General features: G+C 40.4%; 1 protein-coding gene across 2 annotated transcripts in view; it reads left to right on the top strand.

The window, feature by feature from the left end:
- Positions 1-26,712, top strand: part of LOC134355941 (leucine-rich repeat-containing G-protein coupled receptor 6) — a 369,855-nt gene that overhangs the window by 192,617 nt on the left and 150,526 nt on the right. For both annotated transcript variants that reach the window (XM_063066483.1, XM_063066482.1), the window contains exon 3: positions 11,321-11,392. In XM_063066483.1, the coding sequence (XP_062922553.1) occupies positions 11,321-11,392 (72 nt within the window). The remainder of the gene's footprint in view (positions 1-11,320; positions 11,393-26,712) is intronic.

Raw genomic sequence — 26,712 nt, 5'->3', positions numbered from 1 at the left:
AGGACGGAGGAGGTTCAATTCAAAGGGTATAAGGAATATAATCATTGACATGTGGCTTGACAGTAAACCTGGTGATGGGTAATTAATGACTTAAAGAAGACTAAGCTGAGATGGGCATCCAATGAAAAGGATGGGTTCCTGCTCAAGTTAAGTAATAATGAAGGAGCCCAAGGCAGTGTGAAGTTGTGCTTCTGTAGGTGTGGCCATCACCCAAAGGCATGGTGTTAATATTCAGGTGTGCTTTGTGCTTTATTAAATGCCACCGTTCATGCCAAGGACTCCTGATGCATGGAGCATATGAAAGGAAGATTATAGACATTATGAACTTCATATTAAGATTTCCTTTGCAAATCTTTTTCTATTACTTTTGTATGACAGAATCTATCTAAATGTTCAGCTATGTAGTGTAATTTAAAGGCCTGAGTCTTTCATTGTATGTTCTAAATCTCTAGTACAACCTATAGTGTTTGCTTGTTTCTTAAGCTGAGGACTGAAATGAAACATTTGGGCACTCAACGCATTGCAATATCAGCCACCTTTTTTCAAAACAATGAAAAATGTCTCAATTATTGAGAAACCTGGAAAAGGTCAAACTTCTTGCATTGATTATTGTGTTAAAGACTAATCTGTAAAGAAAATCTGGAGAAGGATTCCTTATAAAATTTATGTTTCATACTCACCATTTTGATGGCTCTGTCTGTACTCACTGGAGTTTAGTAAAATGAGGGGAGATCTCATTGAGACCTATCAAATATTGAAAGGCCTAGATAGAGTGGATGTGGAGAGGATGTTTCCTGCACTGCGTGAGTCTAGGATAGGAGAGCGCAGCCCCAGAACAGAGATGGTTGTCTATGTAGAACAGAGATTAGAAGGAATTTTTTAGCCAGAGTGTGGTGAAACTGTGGAATTCATTGCCACAGAAAGCTGTGGAGACCAGAATTTTGAGTATATTCCAAGCAGAGGTTGGTACGTTCTTAATTAGTCACAGTGCCAAAGGAGACAGGGAGAAGGCAGGAGACTGGAATTGAGATGGATAATAAATAAGCCATGATGGAATGGTGGAGCAGACTCAATAGGCTAAATAGCCTAATTCTCCTCCTATGTCTTACGATCAATCATATACCAGTAGTATATAAGCAAAGAATTACCATACAAATATGGTGATCTGTATGTAATCATTTTGATGTGTTGAGCAATAACCTACTGGTATATAGTCATATATGAAAAACCCTAAAGATGTTTCTAATTAGATCGAATTATGTACGAAAGCTTCAACACTGTATTTGATGACTCAAACAACACAGATGGAATCAATTATTTCAGTTCTTAGAAAGAGCTATTCCAATTATCTACAGCCCTCTGATATTTTCATATATATATATAAATCATTTATTTTAAGATATATATTCCTCCTAAATGTCATTTCTGAATGGGTTTGCCCCACACTTTGCTGATTTTATTAAAGCTTTTAGAGAAATGCACATTAACAATTGAGAGTTCAGTGTGGCTAACCTATACCCAGTGACATCTCCCTGAAAAAGCACAAGAAACATTCAGTTTAAAAACTAATTGCTCAGAAAGTAATTGTAAATTCACAACAGCATGCTGTACTTCCACTCAGAAATTCATTCCATTGAAGTCAATGTGCAACAACTCTGCAACTCTGCTGTACTTTTAGCTCTACTGGACAGGAGTGAATTTTTATGTACAAAATATTATTTTAAATTCTAAAACAATGTAAAAATATTTCTTTAATTATATTTAAGTACATTAGTCATTTTGTTTCCCAGTACTTTTACCTTAAGCGATGACTTTGTATATTTGAACAGGAAACCTTTGAAGGGAAATCACTTGTAAACTTCTGCCAAGCCTACAAGTTGAAAAATATAACCAATATTACACAATATATCTCTTATAGATGATCCTGGTAATTAATTTGTTACAAACTTAGTCAATAGTTAATCTTTTGGAACTTCCTTTCATTTCAACTGTTTCACAAGTTTCCAAATTATAGAAGATAAACTTTTATAGTGTTCAAGGAGCAATACACGTTTATGGTCTTGAAAAATCACAGAACAGTGGTAGTATTGTAGATAAATAAGAAAAAGTACGACATAGAATTTGAAACTCTTTAACATATGATTTCCAAGAGTGAGTGATATTGTAGATGGTGGGTCCATCGGGAGTATTAGTGCACAGGGGGATCTTGGGTGCAGATCCATTGCTCCCCGGAAGTGACAGCATGTGGATAAGGTAGCAAAGAAGGCTACTTCGTTGATCAGGGCATTGAGTATAAAGTTAGGGAGTCATGTTGCACCTATATAAGACTATCAATTAGCCACATTTGGATTATAGCATGCAATTCTGGTTGCCACTCTATAGGAATGATATGCAAACATGAGGAAATCTGCAGATGCTGGAATTCCAAGCAACACACATAAAAGTTGCTGGTGAACGCAGCAGGCCAGGCAGCGTGTCTAGGAAGAGGTACAGTCGACACTTTGGACCAAGACCTTCGTCAGGACTAACTGAAAGAAGAGCGAATGATATGGAGGCTTTCGAGAGAGAGCAGAAGAAGTTTACCAGGATGTTGCCTGGAATAGAGTGTGTTAACTATAAGGAGAGCTTGGAAAAATGTGAATTTCTTTTCACTGGAGTGTGAGAGGCTGAAGGGTGGTCCAATGAAAGTATATAAAATTATGAGATGCTCAGTCAGAGTGGACAGTCAAAGGGTAAAATGTCAAGTACTAGAGGCCATGGGGAAAGCGGAAAGGAGATATGTGAGGCAAGGTTTATTTACCCAAAGAATGGCTGATGCCTGGAATGTGTTGGCAAGTGAAGTGGTGGTAGTAATGTCTATGAGGCATTTGGACAGATATATGAACAGGCAGCAAATGGAGTGGAAGATATGGACTTTGTGCAGGTGGATGCAATTGGTTGAAATTGGCACTATGGCTGACGGACACATGGTGAGCTGAAAGGCTTGCTCCTGCACTGTGCTGTCCTGTATTCTACAGATGATTAAACACACACATTAATAAGAATTGTGTGATTTTTGGGATACTAGGGATAGGAAACATTCAGAATGGGAAATACTCCGAATTGCATTGTGACAATTACAGGAATATGTTTAAAAAATACTATTCCAGATAAAAGACAGAAAAATAATTTGAATAAATCCAAAAAGTTAAATTGATATAAGTCTACCCTCATTTTTGAGTTCCACAAACACAACAAAATATGCAGATGCTGGAGATCCAAACACACACGAAATTCTGGAGGAATTCAGCAGGCCAGATAGCATCTACGGAAAAGAGTAAACAGTCGATGTTTCGGGCAGAGACACTTCATCAGGACTAATTTTTGAGTTGCCGGATTATTATTTGTTGCTAAAGAACTGAAACAGTAATTGAAGATCAATGGTGTTGAACAGTACACGGTAATGCTGTTAATGAAAATGAGATGTTGGCATATATTTTCGAATACACATTTCACTCTGACATTGAGCACTAGATGAAATTATTCTGATAGTGGTGAGGTAAACAGATTTTACAGGCAGTGTAATAAACAAATGAGAAACTAACAGAAAGTAATAACCTTGATATAATTCCTTATGCATTTGGTGATGGCAGACTACAGAGCCAAATCAAGAAAACAAATTTCATTGTTCCACGTTATTTGGATGAAGTAAAATCCTTCATGAAGTCTGTGTCAGCACATCACTACTGGAGCAGCTGGTACTGGATCTGGTTTTAATTATCATTTTGTGGAAATTATGGAGAACAAATCCATCTAATACAAGTTGGGTGGTCCTTCACTGATTCTGTTATAGTTATTATCCTATAGACTTGTTAAGTATGGCCATAAGAAAATGAACCTCAGGGTTGTATATGGTGACACATATCTACATTGATAATAAAATTTAGTTTGTCCTTCGTGCATGAATCTCATTGAAGTAACAATGATATATGCTGAATATCTCTTGTTGTTTTTGTGTTCTTATATTATTCAATTAAAAATTTCCGACAAACTTCCCTGATGGATCAGTAAATGTAGTATCACCTGATCATCGTGGTATTAATCCATACGTTACCAGAGGTCTCAATTTATTTTTTATTCCAGATTAGCTTTACCTCTGCTGGCTATTTACAGATTCAAGCAGAGGGTAGTCAAGGATTCTGCCTGTTGTGTATTTAAAATTTCAGTAATATTTGAGTAATATTGTAAATATATTGTTTGATTGAGCATTCTTTATTGTTTACATAATGTATTGTGGGTTATCTGTAAAAGTATGCAAATGGCGTATGTTATCATACCACCATGTGATTGATATATGCACGCATCACTAAAGTAAAAAAAATAAAGTAAGTCCTCTGGGGCTCCTTTTCCTTTCAATTAGTTCTTATGTTTCAGAGTTACAAAACTTAATGGTGACGATGAGGTATTTTTAAAGCAAACTCGAGATGACTATCCACCTTCAAGCTTGGCAAGATGTTCAAGTTTCCTCGGTAAGATGGCACTGGTAAACCACGGCGATGATATGTAGGCTACATACAATACTTCTAAACTTACTTTTTTTGAACTATTCTTACTGCAATCTGCAGCATGTAACTTCCCATTAAGCAACGTATTTTGAATCAACTTAATGAACTACAGATTTCACGATCTTCTGAAAGACTCGGCGGACTTGATTCTCAAGCAAGCAGGTACAGCACCTTTAACCAGATGAAGGTTCATCACCATGGCCAGAAGCAAGGCAGGAGTGGTGGGTGGGTGGGGTCTCCAAGCCAGGCTGATGCAGATGAATGAGGCAGCCTCCACCCAGCATCGTGTTGGCAAATGTGCAGTCGCTGGAGAGCAACATTAAGGACCTAAGGGCAAAATTGCTGTATTAGAGAAATGAGAGATTCTGTTCTGTGTTTGACTGAGTCACTAGATATGATGATCAGACCTGAAGGCTTCTCAATTCACAGGATGGACCAAACTGCAGATCCAGAAAAGGCAAAAGTTAAGGTATGTGTTTCTTGAAAAACTCTCTGTGGTGCTTTGATATGGCAGTTTTCAGGCACTTGTGTTCCTACGATTCCTTGAACACCTAACAATCAAATGCTGACCATTCTGCCCAGGATAAGGGATATCTTCGCAAATCTTTCCAGAGGGAAACATTTAAGCAAAGTCAACTTAGCTGAGGCCGACCTACGGGTGGAGATGGAAGACGAGTCCAAAATATTTAAGAGTCCACCATAATCACTCACAAAGGGACTTATCACTATAAAAGGCTTATTTTTTTGTAGTAGCATCTGCACCTGCACACTGACAGAAAGCTATGGACCAGGTGCTGCAAATATTTCCAGGCACTCACTGTTACCTGGATGTCATCATTGTTACTAGTAAGGTAATAAGGAACATCTCCAAAATCTCAAGACAGTGTTAAAAAGGATAAAAGATTATGGGCTCAGATCATGATGCAACAAGTATGAATTCTTTAAACCAAGCATCACTTATTGTGGTCACACTATTGACGCACAAGTATTACTCAAGTGTGCTGAGAAAATTCAAGCAGCAGTGGATACCTGAAGGCCAAGGGATATGTCACAGTTGTGAACAACAGGAATTCTGCAGATGCTGGAAATTCAAGCAACACACATCAAAGTTGCTGGTAAATGCAGCAGGCCAGGCAGCATCTCTAGGAAGAGGTGCAGTCGACGTTTCAGACCGAGACCCTTCATCAGGACTGTCACAGTTGTGGTCCATTTAGGATTTGTCAATTACTATAACAGGTTCCTGTCAAACCTGGCCACTGTGCACCTATTACTACAGATCAGAAAGACATGACAATGAGAGGTGGCTTTCCAAAAGGTTAAAAAAAAGGTGATGTCAGGCACTGTACTCACACATTATAATCTACGTCATCCAGTGAAGCTTGTCGTGCACTGTTCGGGGTGCCAACATGGCCAGAAGAAAGGTATCCAGAGCTGTCAGAACCACTTCTTGCAATCCCAGAGTCAACTACTTCAACTACCATGGAGGAGACCCCAGTACCTGAGATTGTTTCACAATCACAAGTCTCACCTGCCAAGCAGAATGATGTCACCTTTTCAGAAAAGACATTGTCCTACAAGTGTAATATTTAATCCTCCACAGCAATTAAATCTTTAGCCCTAAATGAGACAATTAAAAAATTTGTTATGCTGTGAATGTCTAGATAGTATTTGTATTATATAGTATACTGTGTGTGTGTATACATAGATATATGTGTGTGTGTGTGTGTGTGTATACATGGATATATGTGTGTGTGTGTGTGTGTGTGTGTTTGTGTAATTATATAATTTGAGATGCATTCTGTAAAGAGCTGGAGTTTATAGTTAAGTATAGAGGAGTGTTGTGCATTTAATATTTCACCATTATTTGAATAATATTATAAATATATTGTTTGATTAAGCATTCTTTGTTGTTTTCATTATGCATGAAAGATTATCTGTAAAAGTACGTAAATGGCACACGTCATCATGTCAACACATGATACATGTGCATCTTGTTGAAGTAAAAATTGGAAGAAAGACCCGTCCTGATGGGCTCCCATCCTTTTCCTTTAAGTTACTTTTCATGATTTGGAGGTACAAAACTTACCAATGCCTGAGCCGACTGCCTTCCCCTCTTTCGGGCTTACATCTGTGCCTGGGTGTCCTTGAGGGAGCATAAGGTCTCTATGGGCACAGTGGGGAAGTCTGAGAATGGTTGGCCCTGCAGGGACTTGAGTATTTTACAGATAATAGTAATAATCGTATTTTAATTTGAAATTGGAAGTAGTTTTATGAACTCCTAATTATTGTATGTATTTTGTGAGAAAATAAACTTTTGTATATTTGTAAAAATAACTCATGTAAATTTAACCATCTAAATTTGTAATATTTTATATTGTTTCTTATCACTCCCAGCAAAATTTGGTAGATTCTTATGTTTTGATTGATATATTTGTACTGCTGCAGAGGTCAGTCTAATCTGACATACAATATATTCATAATTTATTAATGTATTGCAATTACATCGCAGTCGGAAAATAGCACCTTTGCCTACATCCTTCCAAAGAAAACTCAGATGTTACATTCTGATTTGCATTGATCATATTATTCTGAAACAAGTGCTGTAGATGTATTATACCTATGGACATAAAATCATAACATCTGTGGTTACTTTCAGATTAATATTGAATTCACTACCACTTCCCCATATGCTATTTCAAATTTGAAGAAGTTCTGCTTCTTTCGCTCTGATTTCCTGTTTATTTTTTTCTTTTTTGTATTCCTCACTTTCATTGGTTTCCATTTCCTGCATTGTTTGTGAGAAGATATTGGCCAAAATTTGCCCTGTTACCATATGTTTCTTAGTGAATTTCCAACAGTCCTGCTCAGTAAAGGGGGTTGCCTCTTTACTTAAATACCCAGAATCATACCCATGTTATTTGCACTGAGAGAAGGTAACAATCAGTTATTTTTTGTGTCTTATTTGAAAATAACAATATGAGAGATGCAATTATTTTTAGTACTGGTGGTATTATGAATGAAATCCAACACAATCATTTTAGTAATATTCCTTTAAATGTGTACTTGGTGATTCAGGAGGTAGACTGTAACACTAGGTTAATTGTTCCTTCATGTAATTTCTATGAGCCGTCAGTTATCTCAGCTGGATTTTGTAGGTCCATCACGCAAGACTCTACCGTTTTAATGCAGTTTTCATTGGTACTCTCCCTGGCTGGCTTATTGTTTCACAAGTGGTTATTTTAATGAATATAGTTTTCATTGGCAGTGAAGTGCATCCAATTTGTTCAACTTTATAAAGGACTCACTGGCAAATTACAATGTATTCAGCAAAATAAAATGAAATTGCCATGTATCTCTCTAAAGAATATATTGTTGATTTACCAGATTTAAATACAGTCATTACGGGCATATATTATATATAAATTCAGTAGGTCATGGTGTTAAAAAATACTATTAGAAACTTGTTTATTGACTGCCAACTCAAACTGTATGGTGGAATGGGTCTTAGCTAGTCAAATTGATGATTTTATTCTGATCCTTCACATCCCCAAGCAACTTGGAATATTGCTAACCATATCAAAATACATGACTCTTGAGATGTCCTTGGACAGGCATTCCTGTATTAACTGTGTGCTGCTCTAGGAATTAGAGGCGGAATGGCAGCATAGCGGTTACTACAGTTCTTTGCAGCACCAGCAGTAAGATTTGTGTTCGATTCCCACCACTGTCTGTATGTTCTCCTTACGACCATATGTGTTTCCTCCATGTGCTCTGTTTTCCTCCTGCATTCCAAAGACATATGATTAAGGTTAGTGAGTTCTGGGCACTCAGCATTGGTGCCCAGCACAATCCTCGCTATACTGATCACTGAAACAATGCATTATGTTTCCATGTACATGTGACAAATTAAGCTAACCCCTTGTTTGAGTATGGAAAAAGAATATAGTTTATAGGAATCAAAACCTGCTTACACTTAAATGACCACGACATGCAGGTTTGTTAGCCCCCAAACTGTTAGCTTCAATGGCAAAACAGCTTTTAATTGATAATATTGGACTATTTTCATTTAATAGAAGCTGCAATGATTGATACTAATTAACATTTGCTTTGAGGTTTTCCATAATCGTCTGGATATAATACCTGAAATTTTCTGTGATCAAGAGTCCTTCATGTCAAAAACAGTTATCTCAATGGGCACTCTAAGAGCAGATAATAAATTAATCAAGAATAAACACCAGATAGTTCTTTTTTCAAAAGGCAAATTACTTCCATGAAGTCACCAGCTGGATTTTAACCTGAATCCCTGAAGTTCTTTGAGAACAAAGAATCTTAAGAGAAACCTTTTCTAATGCACCTGTCTTTACAATATGCTTTTTGGGAGACTGCCAGGAGGTGATGCAGTTAAGGCATCTACTGAAATGTAAATTAGCTCAACCTTTTGCCATTACTTTGGTAATAGTAAGAGTAAAAGCCTTGATTATTTGCATGGGGATACCATTACAAAAGACGTATTTACTGATAGCTTTACACAAAGACATCATCAGGCAAATATTGACCCAAGACTTTGCACTGCTCTAATATACACAGGGATTGAAAGATCTCTTGTATCTCCAAAACTAAAAGCCTTGTTTTGTAAACACATGAGATTCTGCAGATGCTAGAAATCCAGAGTAACACACACCAAATGCTGAAGGAAACGAACAAACAGGCAATGTTTTGAGACAGGACCCTTCATCAGGACTGGAAAGGAAGGGGGAAGATAACAGAATAAAAAAGTGGGGCAGGGGAAAGAGGACAAGCTTGAATGTGATGGGTGAAGCCAGGTGGGTGGGGGAAGGGGAATAAAGTAAGAAACTAGGAGGTGTGGGTGGAAAAGGCAAAGGGTCGGAGAAGTAGGAATCTGATAGGAGAGAAGAGTGGACCATGGATGAAAGGGAAGAAAGAGGGGCACCAAAAGAGGAGAAGAGGTAAGAAGCCTTAGTAGGGAATAGAAGAAGAGGGAAATGAGAGAGAAAAATAAATTACCAGAAGAAGAAACTGACGTTCATGCAACCAGGTTGGAAGCTAACTAGGCAGAATATGAAAACGTAAACACGAGGAAATCTGCAGACGCTGGAATTTCAAGCAACACACATCAAAGTTGCTGGTGAACGCGGCAGGCCAGGCAGCATCTCTAGGAAGAAGTACAGTTGAGGTTTCGGTCCGAGACCCTTTGTCAGGACTAACTGAAAGAAGAGCTAGTAAGAGATTTGAAAGTGGGAGGGGGAGGTGGAGATCCGAAATGATAGGAGAAGACAGGAGGGGGAGGGATGGAGCTAAGAGTTGGACAGTTGATTGACAAAAGGGATACGAGAGGATCATGGGACAGGAGGCCTAAGGAGAAAGAAAAGGGGGAGGGGGGAAAAACAGAGGATGGACAAGGGGTATAGTGAGGGGGACAGAGGGAGAAAAAGGAGAGAGAGAAAAAGAATGTGTGTATATAAATAAATAGCAGATGGGGTACAAGGGCGAGGTGGGGCATTAGTGGAAGTTTGAGAAGTCAATGTTCATGCCATCAGGTTGGAGGCTACCCAGACGGAATATAAGGTGTTGTTCCTCCAACCTGAGTGTGGCTTCATCTTTACAGTAGAGGAGGCCGTGGATAGACATATCGGAATGGGAATGGGACATGGAATTAAAATGTGTGGCCACTGGGAGATCCTGCTTTCTCTGGCGGACGGAGCATAGGTGTTCAGCAAAACGAATATGAGGTGTTGCTCCTTCACCTCATCGTCATAAAAGAGGAAGACATGGATTGACATGTCGGAATGAGAAAAGGGATTAGAATTAAGATGGTCGACGACTGGGATATCCTGCTTTTTGCAGACGGAGCAGAAGTGCTCGAGAAAATGGTCCCCCAGTTAACACCAGGTCTCACCAGTGCAGAGGAGGCCACATCAAGAGCACTGGATACAGTGTATGAAGCCATCAGAATTGCAGGTTAAGTGTGGCCTCAGCTGGAAGGACAGTTTGTGGCCCTGAACGGAGGTGAGGGAGGAGGTGAATGGGCAGCTGAAGCATTGCTGTCACTTGTAGGGACATGTGCTAGGAGAGAGATTAACGGAGAGGGACGATAGGACAACAGAATCATGGATGGAGCAATTCCTGCAGAAAGCAGAGAGTGGGTGGGGGGATGGAGAAAGACGTGTTTGGTGGTAGGATCACAAGGAAGATGGTGAAAATTGTAGAGAATGATGTGTTGGATACAAGGCTCATGGCATGGTTGATGAGGACAAGAGTAATTCTAAACCTGTTAAAGCTGCAGGAAGACAAGGTGAGTGCAGGTGTCTGTGAAATGGATGAGATGCAGGTGAGGGCAGCATCAATGGTGGAGGAATGGAAACCATTTCTTTGAAGAAGGATACCTCTGGTGTCCTGGAAAGTAAAGCCTCATACTGGGGACGGATGTGGCAGAGACGAAGGAACTGAGAAAAGGGAATGGCATTTTTACAGGCTTATTTTGTAAAATTATTATTTGTGTACATATACTTAAATATCTTCAGTTATGAATATCCATCACTAATTATTAATTATATATAATGTACAAATCTCTTCCGCTCTTTGAAAATATAATGCAACTTCTTGCAATCTGGTCATGGTTAACTTGCACACCTGTTCCCAGTATTGCATTGCTAGTAATGTATTTTGTGTTTCTACTGCTACTAATTGGCTGTTTTCACAGTGAATTATTTTACCAAGATTAAATGCACATGGCTATATTTTTGTTTCTCTTGCAGACGGCTGTCTGGAAATCACCTAGCACAGATCCCCATTGATGCTTTTGCCGGTCTCTACAATTTGAAAGTCCTGTAAGTAGCTCGTATCACTCCAAAATGTCTGCATAATTGGGACGAATACAAATGTTATTTTTATCTTATTAAATCTTCAACCACATTCACCTTAAAATGCTGAACAGAGAACCGGATTCATTGTCCATTATACTGGGTTGGGAGAGAATGTTCATGTGAGCTTTGAATAATATTTTATCACAATTGCCACAATGAAAATCATTTCCTACAATGTTGGTTTTGATGCACGTTTTCTTTTGTTTTGCAGGTAAGCTATTTTAACGTGTGTAAAACTCAATAGCTTAATTATGAAATGCTGTGGCTTCATTTTGGAACTCTATCAAAGGAAGTCAATATTTATGAACAAAAAATAATTACTGTGACTTAAGGCACTGAGAACCTGTGTATTTGTATCCAATACCATTATTATTAGGAATAAGGGCAAAAGATTTTAATATAGGAAACCTTGGTGCCAGTTTAGTTTAATGATACTGCAGCAATTTAACTCATAAAATACTTTAATGTAAAGGATGGTTTGGAGTTTACTGCAGAATTGCGCTCCAGGCTATCTGCTGCAGAACATGAATCAGAAGCAAAGAATATCAGTTTCAGTTCCAGCTATCAAACCATCACATGATCAAACCAAAAGTTGTGCAGCTGTAGTCTGTCGGACTTTGCTGAGTCCAAGTGGCAACTCTCATAACTCCTCTTACTTACCCCTTGAAGAGGACCCCTCTCAGGACCGTTAGGACATTGTCTCCAGAACCATCACAAACCCCATCAACTCTGGAGATCTCCCATCCAATGACACGAGCCACATAGTTCTCTTACCCCACACCGCTCATTTTATCTCCTACTGAGGAGTCACAAGTAACTGACGTCTGGCAAGGCCCATTGCTTCTCCTGCTCCAGCCCCACAGAACTCGACTCCATTTTATCCCCCTTGTTTCAGTGCCTTCCCACCTACATGCATCCGCAACACTTCACATGCTCAGTCTCCTCAACAACTTTCAATTCCCCGGCCCTGGTCACCTTATTTTCATCATGGATGCCCAGTCCCTAAATACTTGTATTCCCTCCCCATCAAGAAGGCCTTAAAGCTCTACATATCTTTCTTGGCAACAGACTTGGCCATTTCCCCTCCACCATCACCCACCTCCATTTGGTGTAAATGGTCCTCACCCTCAACAACTACTGTTTCAGCTCCTCACACTTTTTCTAAACTCAGGGTGTAGCCATGGGCACCTGTATGGGTCTCAGCCTGAAACGTTAACTCTTTATGCACTTTTATAGATGTGACCTGCTGAGTTCCTCCAGCATTTTGTGTGTGCTGCTCTGGATTTCCAGCTTCTGCAGAATATTTTGTGTTTATCAAACCATTAGTCATGTTTTCCAATTGTAACCCATATTTAGTGATAAAATGTGGAGTAGGCCCTTTCAAACCATTGAGCCACGTCACCCCAGCAACCCCAACAAACCCGATTTACCCTGACCTAATCAGGGGAGAATTTACAATGCAAACAACAGGAATTCTGCAGATGCTGGAAATTCAAGCAACACACATCAAAGTTGCTGGTGAACGCAGCAGGCCAGGCAGCATCTCTAGGAAGAGCTACAGTCGACGTTTCAGGCTGAGACCCTGCGTCAGGACTAACTGAAGGAAGAGTTAGTAAGAGATTTGAAAGTTGGGGGGAGGGGGAGATCCAAAATGATAGGAGAAGACAGGAGGGGAGGGATGGAGCCAAGAGCTGGACAGGTGATTGGCAAAGGGGATATGAGAGGATCATGGGACAGGAGGTCCGGGAAGAAAGACAAGGGGTGGGGGGGGAACCAGAGGATGGGCAAGGGGTATAGTCAGAGGGACAGAGGGAGAAAAGGAGAGTGAGAGAAAGAATGTGTGTATAAAAATAAATAACAGATGGGGTACGAGGGGGAGGTGGGGCATTAGCGGAAGTTAGAGAAGTCGATGTTCATACCATCAGGTTGTAAGCTACCCAGACGGAATATAAGATGTTGTTCCTCCAACCTGAGTGTGGCTTCATCTTTACAGTAGAGGAGGCCGTGGATAGACATGTCAAAATAGGAATGGGATGTGGAATTAAAATGTGTGGCCACTGGGAGATCCTGCTTTCTCTGGCGGACAGAGCGTAGGTGTTCAGCAAAGCGGTCTCCCAGTCTGCGTCGGGTCTCGCCAATATATAGAAGGCCACATCGGGAGTACCGGACGCAGTATATCACCCCAGCCGACTCACAAGTGAAGTGTCGCCTCACCTGGAAGGACTGTTTGGGGCCCTGAATGGTGGTAAGGGAGGAAGTGTAAGGGCATGTGTAGCACTTGTTCCGCTTACAAGGATAAGTGCCAGGAGGGAGATCAGTGGGGAGGGATGGGGGGGACGAATGGACAAGGGAGTCGCGTAGGGAGCGATCCCTGCGGAAAGCAGAGAGAAGCAGGGAGGGAAAGATGTGCTTAGTGGTGGGATCCCGTTGGAGGTGGCGGAAGTTACAGAGAATAATATGTTGGACCCGGAGGCTGGTGGGGTGGTAGGTGAGGACCAGGGGAGCCCTGTTCCTAGTGGGGTGGTGGGAGAATGGAGTGAGAGTAGATGTACGTGAAATGGGGGAGATGCGTTTGAGAGCAGAGTTGATAGTGGAGGAAGGGAAGCCCCTTTCTTTAAAAAAGGAGGACATCTCCCTCGTCCTAGAATGAAAAGCCTCATCCTGAGAGCAGATGCGGCGGAGACAGAGGAATTGCGAGAAGGGGATGGTGTTTTTGCAAGAGACAGGGTGAGAAGAGGAATAGTCCAGATAGCTGTAAGAGTCAGTAGGTTTATAGTAGACATCAGTGGATAAGCTGTCTCCAGAGACAGAGACAGAAAGATCTAGAAAGGGGAGGGAGGTGTCGGAAATGGACCAGGTAAACTTGAGGGCAGGGTGAAAATTGGAGGCAAAGTTAATAAAGTCAACGAGCTCAGCATGTGTGCAGGAAGCAGTGCCAATGCAGTCGTCAATGTAGCAAAGGAAAAGTGGGGGACAGATACCAGAATAGGCACGGAACATAGATTGTTCCACAAACCCAACAAAAAGGCAGGCATAGCTAGGACCCATACGTGTGCCCATAGCTACACCTTTAGTTTGGAGGAAGTGGGAGGAGCCAAAGGAGAGATTATTAAGAGTAAGGAGAATTTACAATGACCAATTTACCTACCCTGTATGTCTTTGGACTGTGAAAGAAAACTGGAGCAACAGGGAAAGCTCATGCAATCCACAGGGAGGATGAACAGTCTCCGTACAGATGGCACCAGAATTGAACTCTGATCTCCAGAATACCCTGAGCTGCAATGGTGTTGCACAGTTTTCTCACTCTTCTGTTGAAATTTCAAATCCGTGATGATTCCCAGATCATAAGGCGTGCTTATAATGGCAGTAGGTTATCCAGCAGAGATGGATATTGATAGAAAAGGCTAGCATTTTCTTCAGTAGCTACATCCAAACACAGAGGAACAGGAGTAGTTTATTCAACCCAGCAAGTCTGCTTCTCTATTTTATTTCAAGTCTCTACTAGTTTCGTATCATTTAATATCCAATAACATTGATAAATAGAAGTCATTTTTGAAGCCCTCAACTGGTCCTGTCTCCAAGTCCTGTATAAAATAGTACTTCCTGTTATTAGCTCATTGATAAAGTTCCAGAAAGTGTCACTGGTTAACCATCTCCTGAAGTTGTTAGTGATTAGGAACCAAGATCAGGATCTTGCCTGAAATTATTTCTTTAAACTGGGTACCACTACGATCAGATGTGCCACTGCAGCTATTGCAAATGATCAGAATCTCAAGCACAGAGCAGATCGAGTCCTGTCTGATTTCCTTTGTAGCCCATGACAGTCAGCTACCACTGTTAAATATTGGCTTCTTAAAAAGCTAATTTCTAATGTAAAAGAAAATGTTTGTCTCACTAATTCTGATCCAGAAGTCCTTCCTGTGTTACAATGAAGGGAAGGATGTTATTGCTCTAACCCCCATGGAAGCCTGCTTTTTTGAACAAGTAGATTGATTCCCGCCTCATGATGCATGGACTTTATTATTTTCTAGTCCATCCCATGCAGGTTCAACAGTTCATTCATTATAAATTTCTACATCTTACAAGATCTCAACAAAACTTGAACTGTTTTGTTTTCCTGTCACAAATATGTAGTCTTAAAAGAATGTAATTGTTAGTACTTCAGGAGTAGCCATAGAACTAATTCAGATCTGGCCCATAGACCCAAGAGATAGGCAGATGTACCATTTCTCCCCTCTGTAAGCCAGGCTGGAATTTGTGGAAGTACTTAAAATGGCCAAGAAGCTAGAGAAGCCAATTTCCACATGGAATTTTAGCTCCAAGTGGATGAAGTATCCCAGTGTCCAACCTTTCTAGTTCCCAGGAGCTGTAGCTCATTATTAGTAATGTTGACCTCCACAGCAAATGGAGTAGGACAACAACTAACTCCTGCAGAATCTAATTCTGGTTTTCCTTTTGGAAAACAGGAGTGTCATCCCCAGGTGCTTGAGGTATTACTGTGCTCAGATTAGCTAACAATTGTCACCAACATGCAAACCATTCATGATATGCTCAGTGACACGTACAGGTCCAGGTATTCTGAAACGCTGCTCATTTCGTTTTGCAATTTGAACTTTGCTACCAGTAGTTTCTATACAAGAGTCAATATCAGAATTTGACTGTGGTCAATTCTAATATTTTATATTATATTAATAGAAAGCACAAATAACACATCTGGCATTATGCCATAAACCAGAGATTAATTCAACATTTCTCATATCAGCTACATCTACAATTATTTGTAGAGTTCCTTTGATGTTGCACAGAATTGAAGGGATGTTGGCACACTTGAAAGCAACAGCTTTTACATCCTTTGTGAATTTAATAATTGGGCTGGTTTTCAAATACATGTTCAGAGTCTAATTTACCAGTGGTTTGCTGCTCAAATTTACTTCCACTGAAAGCAAGTCAAAATATATATTTGAGGTGAAGTGTGTGCTTTGTTCTAAAGGAATTATTTGACAGCATTGGCCTGATATTCAACAGCAAGCCATATTCCAACAAGGGAGTTGTGCATATAATTTTTATTCAGATTATCCCATGAAATTTTTCATCAATCATCCATTTCTCAACCACACGATTATCCTTCCATTACAGTTGAAATCCCCGTGATTGCACCAGAAAAGAATCCCGGGATATTTCATCTCTCCAAGCCTCATCTAGAGACAATTACTTAACTTCCTGGCTCTCAGTATACCATAACAGAGATTTGGTGTCTGTTAATACTTGGATGAATGGCAGATAAGGCCCCAGGGTAGAATCTGATAAGGTCTGAGGAATATGTGAAAGGAAGTCAAAAGGTACAACTCTGGAAATCTTTTTTCCTCCATCCTCTTCCTTAATGGGCATCTAGTGCATCTTAATACTCAGGGCACCTTTCAAAAATTGCAGGACAATCACTGATGCCATCACATCTTGTTATGAATATTAAAAAAGCCCCTCCCTTATTTAGAGAAAATCGCCTTACTTCCTGCCATGAAAACAGCCACATATGACAGTAAATCAACTCCCAGCTCCCTAGGGCAGGCAAGTAATTGTCAATATCCTGGTTTCCAAGTAGGTTTAAAACATATTCTTCTCCACAACTCTCCGCACCTTCATTTTTGAATTTGCTATTTTTCATACCTTATTATTCCTAAGGTGCTGAAATTCCTAATAAATTCAAACAAAATTGCATCATGGACCCATGAAATCTGCACCAGCCTTTAATCTCTTATTGTCACAAATCCTACATTAATTGGATTTTTTAAAATCCTTCTTACATTCTCATCGGCCTTCTCCAGATTTTACCATTCACATATACAATTAGAGACAATTTACAGTGGCCAATTATCCATGTCTTTAGGATGTGGAGGAAATTGGAGCCACCAGAGGAAGCCCAGCGGTTACATAGAGAACTCCCAAATTCCACACTAAGTCTACTTGAGGTCAGGATGAACATGGGACTCTGGTGAATGGCAAAATTTTGTCACGACTATTAGTATTAGAGCCATCTTATGCTGTGTGGATTTTAATTCACACATTTACTACAGCTGCAAAAACAAGGTTTTCAAGTTCATTCTTGCCAGCCTTAATAACCCTCCAAAAGAAAAATTTCCTGTCTGCGATTTTAACGTGAGATTGGAGTTGCTATATTATTAGGCTGGGTATCTGTAGAGAGCAACTTGTAATTGTGTTCTGTTTCATTTCCAAAGGCAATTACTCTTTTCATCAGAGGAATATCTAAAAGATGCACTGAACCTGCAGTACTGTGCAAGTCTTATGCATATATATAGCTAGAACGCCTAAGACTTTTGCACAATACTGTAGTAATCTTATGTTTTGCACTGCACTGCTGCAAAAATAAAACAAATTCTGTGACAAATGTGAGTGATGATAAACCTGATTCTAATATGGGTTTCTATTGTAGACTGAGAGCAGGAAGAGGACAGGGAGAGGAGAATCATGGGTGGGAAAAGGGGAAGGGAGAGACATTCTGTAATGATCAACATACCAATTGTTTGGAATCAAATCAAACTAATTGTTTGGAATTGACTGGTGTCTCAGGGCTGGGTGTGTCTGCCCTTGCCTCCAGTGCTCCTTCTCTGCCACCTGTCTCACACCCCTCCCACGGTGCTCCACCCTCACCACTCAAACCATTCTTTGCTCCCGCCAGATTTACAAACTTGTTCTCTGCCCCACATTGACAAATAGAGTACTGTGCAAAAGTCCAAGACACCCTATCTCTATGTGTGGACATAAAACTTTGGCACAGTACTCTATCTCTACTAAGTCCGTACAGATGGAGTCACGGAGTGATGCTGCACAAAACAGGCCCTTCAGACCAACATTTCCATCACAAGAATCATCAAGTTCCTATTGGTACTCATCCCATTTACCAGTATTTGGTATGTAGCTGACTGTGCTTTAATATTATAAATCATTAGTAAAATGAAATTCAGAATTGTAAAACACCTGTTAAAAAAACCTGTAGCACAAGGTCTTACACTAGATTGGCATCCAAGGTCTTCTCAGCAGGTGAGGCAGCACCTAAGGAGAGGAACAGAGAGGTGACATTTCAGGCCAAGACCCTACATTGGGACCCTTTGTGAGTCAGGACCACTCTTCCCTCTAGGCGGCATATGTGCGTGGCCAAGCAGTAACTGAACTACCCTCACTGACCTAACCTTTGTTGCCACACAGCTGGAGTTTTTCTTTATATAATGTTATTATAAAGTGTTGCACAACTTTCAGGTTGTGTAAGGATTTCCTGCTCAGTGCAATGGTTGGTCCGCATAGCTGTAAAAAAGTTAGAGGGACTGTTGGTCAGAACTCTTCACGAGTACTGATTAAGGGTCCAGGTCCGAAACGTTGATTCTTTAATCCTCTCCATAGATGCTGCCTGACATGCTGAGTTCCTCTGTAGTACAATAGTCACAATGTGCAAAAGTATACATAAAGCCATTCCTCTCCTTCATTGAAAATAGTGGTGGTAAAAGAGAAAGTAGGTTGGGAAGGGGATTAGGGATAAGGGGAATGGTTTCCAAGGAAGATGGGGATGAACACAAAATGATTATGAGGAGTAAAATGATCAAAGACAGGAAGAGAATCTTCACATAGATGAGAGAGATGGAAACAATATGTTAATTTAGAAATAAACAGGGTTTGTGGTGGAGAGAGTGTGAGGGATAACATAAAAATGATTGCATCAGGATCACAGCCCATTTCAGTAGTTGTTAAAAGTGATTCAAATTTGCCAGGCAGTCCAGTAGTACAATTTCCTCCCATCAGAACAGGTAGTAGTCTGTCTTCTTCCAGGTGGTAGCGGTAGTAGTAGGCAGCCATCGATCCCAGGGGATCATGGGTTTGCACCTCTGCTGGACTGTGTCCTCTCCAGGGCACAAGCCTGGTTGGGGGGATTTGAAGAACCGGCTGTTCCCATGCAGCGGATCCCCCCCTCTCCGCGTCACTGATGTTGTCCAAGGGAAGGGCAAGCGCCGATACAGCTTGGTGTCGTCGCAGAGGTTGCCAAAGTGAAGTTGTAAACAACATCAAACTGCCTTAGGGACCTCGGCTCCAGATTTCTTCCTCAGGGTTGGGTATGGGCGCAAGGCAGCAGAGGTTTAAAATCAGAGTTTTCCTTCTCCTGGGCGGGCTGCTGTCCAAGGCTGACGAGCCCCACCTGCCCGAAGCAACTGGTTTTGAGGCCCCAGTGGTCCGCCTTTGTGCCTTCCCTTGTCAGAAGAAACAGTTCTGCTGAGCCTAGTAGCTAAGCCGCACGTGAAAGGCCAAGAGTTGGACTTGATTGTCAGATGCTGTTAGAGTTGCACGCCATTTGGAGCACTTTATGGTAGTGGGAGCTTATCCCCACTACCACCCCCAGCTATGACAACCTTAGGAACCAGGTACCCATCTGTATAAAGCACAAAAATATTGTTCTGATTCTGATTAATTTTAGGTTTGTTACATTATTAATTTTGTTATTCTGTGTTAGCTTGACAAAATATTTTCCAATAGATTTACTTAAGTCCTTGTTCACTGTAAGATCAGGAAGTATGTCCAAATTATAAATTTCACTTGGTGCTTGATGCCTCATTTTATTTTACCATGTATAAAGTATGTTGCATTGTTTTCACATTATTAGCCTAATGGATTGGATGAATTTAACATCTGAGAAGGTTTAAATTTCAGCTCATCGAACAGTTTAGTATTCCTGTATTGGGCTTATTAGGAATTGTAATAATGTGTCCTGCATGTAGAGGAACTTGATACGCCTAAATTAAGTTTGAAAATATTATTCATCAAATATGGGCCACAGGAAGAAGAGCTAATAGTACTAGGTAGGTAGGATCTGTTGTCATGACCAGGGACTGTCTTCTTTCCTCTTCTCACCTGCCCCTCAATTCCCCTAGTGCCTCTCCTCCTTTCCCTTTCTCCCATGGTTCACTCTCCTCTCCTACTAGATTCCTTCATCTCCAGCCCTTTACCTTTTCCACCCATCACCTCCCAGATTTTTACTTGAAAACTCCCTCCCCACCCACCTGGCTTCACCTATTATCTTCCAACTTGTACTCCATCCCCTATCCCCAGCTTCTTATTCTGGCATTTTCCCTCTTCGTTTGCAGTCCTGATGAAGAGACTCAACCTGAAATGCTGACTATTTATTAATTTCCATAGGTGCTGCCTGACCTGTAGAGCTCCTCCAGCATTTTGTATGTGTTGCTTGGGATTCTGCTGTCTTGCCAAAAAGGATTCTGGCTGTAGTAACTATCAAGATTCTTGCAAAATAAGTTTCAAATAAATCATTATGTGACTATCCAGCTGTGTTCATCACTGACTGCAAAATCCTGATCAGCTGTGCCTGTCTAGTAGCAAGTAGTGTCCCAGAGGCATTCAACTCAGTTGTACGTTCAGATTTGACCTCTGTTTGTAGGATGCCGCGGTCTCTTACTAATCTCTTAAGGGATGGTTTATGATTGATAAACCTTTTCCTTGTGTTCTCGTCTACTTCACACAACAAGGGAAGATATAGAGCAGCACACGTGGAATGCTGGAGGAACTCGGCAGGCCAGGCAGAAGCTAGGGAGAGAAGTGAACAATTGTGGTTTTGGGCCTAGACTCTTCATCAGAACCTTGATCTTCCCTTCATCAGGAAAGATACAAATTTCCTCTGGCACTTATTTATTGCAGAGTGAGCTTTCTGACTTTGTCATCTTTCTTCTAGGAAGGAAAATTGTTACTCTCCAGTTTTTTTCGTTCACTGTATGTACCGTGTGCGTGTGTGTGTGGGGGGGGGGGTAGAATTCTAATTTACCCTCCTCAGGTGCCTGAACCGTTTTATCTAAACAGCAAGAGTCTATCAGTTCTGCTGAAGGGTTCCAGACCTGAAACACCGATTGTTTCTCTTGCTACAGATTCTTCCTTATCTGCTCAGTTTTTCCAGCATTTTCTGTTTCAATTTAGTGTCTTAGCATTTACAAATTGTGTAAATAGTGCTGATTATTATATTTCAGGGGCTTATTTCGAGGGTAATTATGGGCTGCAAAATAATGTATTCTCCACTAACTAAACTTCACTGTCAAAAGATCAAGTTCAATAGAAATTGCAACATTTAGCTTTATCAGTTGAGAGTGCCCACTTTGATAAAGCATTGAGTGCTACAAGATTCCAGAAGACAGCATCTTTGGGGAAGCTGTGGGGCGAGGGGGGGAGAATAAAGAAAGCACAGCAAACAAGTGAATGTTCTCTAATGAGGAGTATCTGTCTTTGCTCCATTCAAGTATTTTGATTTAATGTTGAGCAGAGTTAAGATAGGGAAAGAAAACAAACTACCGTACTGTGTAGAAAGCAATAAAACTCAATGAAACAAAGGGGAAGGGAAAAGATGAAAGAAAAAATGGAAAAAAACAGCTTTCTGATCCTGAAATCTAGAGCTTTTCAACTCTTTGATCATGAGACCTTCAAAATGGTTAGAGAATAAAAGACAGTTTTACAACACAGATTTGGTTACTGTACGTTAGTTAATGAGACAGAGACTTTTCAGACTTAAGCCACAACTGAGAAAGAGGCATTCTTAAGAAAAATAATTACAGAAACATTTATGTACAGGAGCCAAAGATAGGTCCAGTGAAAGTAAATCCCTTTTTCTCTCGCTATCCCAGAGGGAATTTGCCCTGGATAATTTCTGTTTTCCTATTTATCTCACTTCTGTTGTCAGCTAAGTAAACCCTTGCCTGTTGCCATGGTACTTGGTCATCACACAATCCTTTTGGTTCAGCAACAGAGGGAATTAGCAGAAGTTCCCAGAGGGGACAGAAAAATCAACTGTTTAATGAGCCTACTTTGATTCATACAAGAATCCTTCCATAGCTCTTCAGAGAAAGGACAGATAAACTAATTTATTAATGAATTGATATTGCAATTCATACATTCATGTGGATTTTTTTTATCCTCATAACATCAGAAATTTTAAAGTATATTATGGAATTAATCCATAATCTGAAACTATAGTGCCAAGTCCAAAGTAATGTGGTGGATCTCTGATAGCTTCATTATGTCTGGTAACCATAAAAGTACATTCTTCAATTTTTTTAAAACATTTGTTGTTAATATAGAAACTAAAAACTGGTTCAGTTTGATTCATTACCATCAATTTTATACAACAAGTAAGCTCTGCACATTTTCTTTGTCTGGCAATCCTACATTGGCAGTGTACATATATCATTTTTATTACCATTCTGAGTTCAGGCAGTTTGATATAAGATAGCTTATTGAGTTCTATTGTAAAAGATTGATGTTTTAAGTTTATATAACAACTTCTAATGCAATAATCTTTGATTAATTTTTAATCCAGAATTATTTGATCTTTGAGGAGAATCTTTGAATTGTGTTCTTAATTATTTGTGGGTTCACAATAAATTTTCTATATCCCTGCTTTTTGGATTACTGGAGCAACAATATGACTTGCTTATACGCCAGCTTTTGGAGAGAAATTCATGTTAGTTTGTTCGCATTTATGTACAAATGTATCTGCAATCCATATACTCACATTCACATATCCAGTCTTGGAAACGAATGGGCAATGGTGAATACCCTCTGTACTGAATACTCTGACACTTGTTTATCGCTATTTGATCAGAAATGAACGTCTTCCCTTTAAAGGAGCATAAATGTCCCATGACACTTCCATCGGAATGTTACAAAGCAAAACTTGACATCTGCTCAAAGAGGTTATGTGTTAATAAGCATTCTGAACAAAGAAAGGGAAGTTAAGGCCGGGAGTTCAAGAACTTATGACTGCAGTAGCTGAAGACTATGTGAGGTGATGGTGGTCAGGATGAACTTGAAGCCAGAACAGGAAGGTTGTAGGATGGAGCATGTACACAGTTGGGGGATCTTGGGATATATAGGAATCGGAAAAGAGGATAGCAGATTGGAAATTAGAATGCAATTTTTAGAAGTTTTCATCAGAATGCTTAAAGAGAAAAGTAAAAGGGCATTACAGTTCATAGTTTTCTTTCTTAAGCATTCAGCGCACCACAGTTCCTGAGGAGACATTAGATTGTGTAGCGGGAGAGGAGAAAGAAGGGAGTGGTGCAGCTGGGACATTCTGCGCACCACAGTTCCCAAGGAGACATTGGATTAGGCACCTGGCAAGGGTCAATGAAAAGAAGTGAAGTTTTAGCAGAGCAGCAATTGTGTGAGTGGGCCAGTGTTAGAGTGGGGAGTTGAGGCTTTGGCTCGTTAAGGCTGAGGCCATCGGTACAGTAGATTTTCTTTTTGTTTGGTTTTTCTTACTTTCTTATTATACAGTTACAGCAGTGGGGATGCCAAACAGGATAGTGAAATGCTCCCATTGAGGGATGTGGGTTGGCAGGAAAAGCTCCAGTGTGCTTGATGACTACACCTGCAAGGAGTGTACCCAGCTGCAGCTTCTTTCAGACCATGCGAAGGAATTAGAACTGGAGCTGGATGAACTCGCCATCATTCAGGAGGCTGAAGGGTTGATCAACAGGACATACAGGGAGGTAGTTACACCCAAAATGCAGAACACGAGAAAGTGGATGACCATCGGGAGGGAGAAAGGGGACAGGTAGCCTGGGGAGAGTACCCCTGTGGCCATTCGCCTCAACAACAGGTATCACACACAAAATGCTGCCTAGCCTGCTGAGTTCCTCCAGCATTTTGTGTGTGTTGCTCGGATTTTGAAAATCTGCAGATTTTCTCTTGTTTGTGATTCACAACAAATATATCACCTCGGATACTGTTGTTGGGGGGGGGGGGGTTGCTGTAGCAGAGGAAAGCCACAGAGCAGAGATGAGGAGTAATTTCTTTAGCCTGAGGGTACTGAACCTGTGGAAATCATTGCCACAGATAGCTGTTGAGCTAAGTCATTGGGTATATTTAAAGAGGAGGTTGATAGGTTCTTGTTTAGTAAGAGCATCAAAGATTACAAGGAGAAAGCAGAGGAATGGGGCTGAGAGGGAGAATAAATCAGCCATGTGTGAATGGTGGATATGACTCAATGGGCCAAATGGACTAATTCTGTTTCTAGATTTTATGGTTTGAGGGGAAGATAAGGCAACTGTCACTGACAAGTGAAGTCAAAGACAGCAAGTAAGCAAAAGAGAGTGCTTAAAACTTAGCAAAAATTAGTGGGAAGCCAGATGATAGGGAAGCTTTTAAGAATCAACAGAAGGCAACTAAAAAGGCAATAATTACAAAAAGGTAACATCTGAAGGTAAGTAATCCAATGATATTGTTGTGACTGACTAAAACTGAGTGACGCAGGAGCTACAATTGGGAGCTGTAGTTGTATCTGAAGGTTTGCTTTGTGAATATAAGTCTTTATTCACACAACAAACCTTTAGGACAGAGTCCAGGAGAATCCCAAACAGTATCACTCTCCAGTCACGATGTTTTTATACTTTTTCAACACAAAGATAACAATGAATGATTAACTACAGTTTCAATTGCTATAATTACCTGATTAACTTTAACATCTGGAACATAATGAGGTTAATTTACAGAATTAAATATTTTCAATGGCAGAGTATCCCAACATGCAGAACCCCATTAAATATTCATTCCAGGTAAACATTTCAAAAGCTAGACCCCCAAAATATAGCCCTTTTGTAACAGCATTAATGGATTTTTATATCAATATAAGCTTTATTTGTAATAAAAATATTTATAAAAGTAAATCATGCAATGCCTTTTCATTGTTACATTCATAGTCAGTGTTTTCAGTCCTCTTCTGTTACATTCCTTGAGACCAATAGGACTGTTGCCATTCATGTGGCCCTCTCAGCTGGTACACTACTACAATCATCGAGGGGCTTCCTCACCCAGCCTCTCCCTCTCCATTAGCAAAAGAAGCATATACTATGTCTAGTCCTGACGAAGGGTCTGGGCCCGAAACGTCAACTGTACCTCTTCCTACAGATGCTGCCTGGCCTGCTGCGTTCACCAGCAATTTTTATGTGTGTTACTGTGGTCCTTCCCCACCGAATCCTTGTGGTGGTTCCATCAAGCATCATTCCCACCCTTAACATGTACTCCAGCAGTCTGGAATGTGCCAGTCGGCAGCATTCCTCCAAGAACATCGCGATAGAAGGATGACTCCATGTACTAACCAGGTTAAGTGGCAAAACCCATCCTCCTTCATTCCAAGGAGAAAAGCCTGAGCTCACTCAACCTGTTCTCGTAAGACATGCACCATCTCTAAAATTTCATAACATTCCTGTAATGAGGCGACCAGAACCAAACACAATACACTAAGTGTAATCTAACCAGAGTATTATAACTCTGCAACATTAGCTCATGGTTCTTGAGCTCAATCCCCAACTAATGAAGTGTCATCTTAACTACCCTATCACCTCGCATGGCAACTTTGAGAGATCTAAGGATGTGGACTGCAAGATCTCTCTGTCCCTCAGCACTACCAAGAATCCTGCCTTCAACTTTGATTTTCCAAATGGTAACATATCATAGTTTTCCATTTGCCACTTTCAGCCCAGCTCTGCATCCTATCAATGTCCTATTGTAACCTACGACAACCTTCTACACTATGGACAACACCACCAACCTTCATGTCGTCTGCGACTTACTAATCCTCCCTTCCACTTTCCCATCCAAGTTATTTATAAAACTCAAAGAGCAGGGTTTCCAGACAGATCTCAGCAGAAAACCATTAGTCACAAGGAGAGGCAAGTGCTAACATTGGACCACTGGAAAATGACTGGAGAGGTAGTAATGGGAAACAAAGAAATGACAGATGAACTGAATAAGTACATTGCATCAGTCTTTGCTGTGGAAGACACCAGCAGCATGCCAGGAATTCAAGAGTGTCAGGGGCAGAAGTATGTGCTTGCACAGTTAAAAATAGTTAGAGCAGCACTCTGGGTACATAGCATTAGAGGCACTACTTGGCTCATATTAGAACACAAAAAGCAGAATGTAGATTGCCTCAAGATAATAGAGGCTAAAACAAAAACAAAACTGGCATGGAGTCTTGCAGATAAATTAATCAAACATAGAATAAAACTTAGATAAGCAACTTGCCACCTGAAAAGCTGTGGTAGGGAAAGAGATTGCCAACATTATGGAGATGGAAATAAGTTGAGATAATGGTGGCAAGGCAAAGCTTTGCTGCCATTAATCTGCACTTGGAAATTGAAATTCACCTGGGTGCCAAATATTACACAATGTTTGTTTCAGGCAGGTCACAAGAAGATGGAAGGTGTCAATGGGCAAGAAATGTAATT

The sequence above is a fragment of the Mobula hypostoma genome, chromosome 13, assembly GCF_963921235.1.
Source record: "Mobula hypostoma chromosome 13, sMobHyp1.1, whole genome shotgun sequence".
Lineage (NCBI taxonomy): Eukaryota > Metazoa > Chordata > Chondrichthyes > Myliobatiformes > Myliobatidae > Mobula > Mobula hypostoma.
This window is presented reverse-complemented; position numbering and strand designations above follow the sequence as displayed.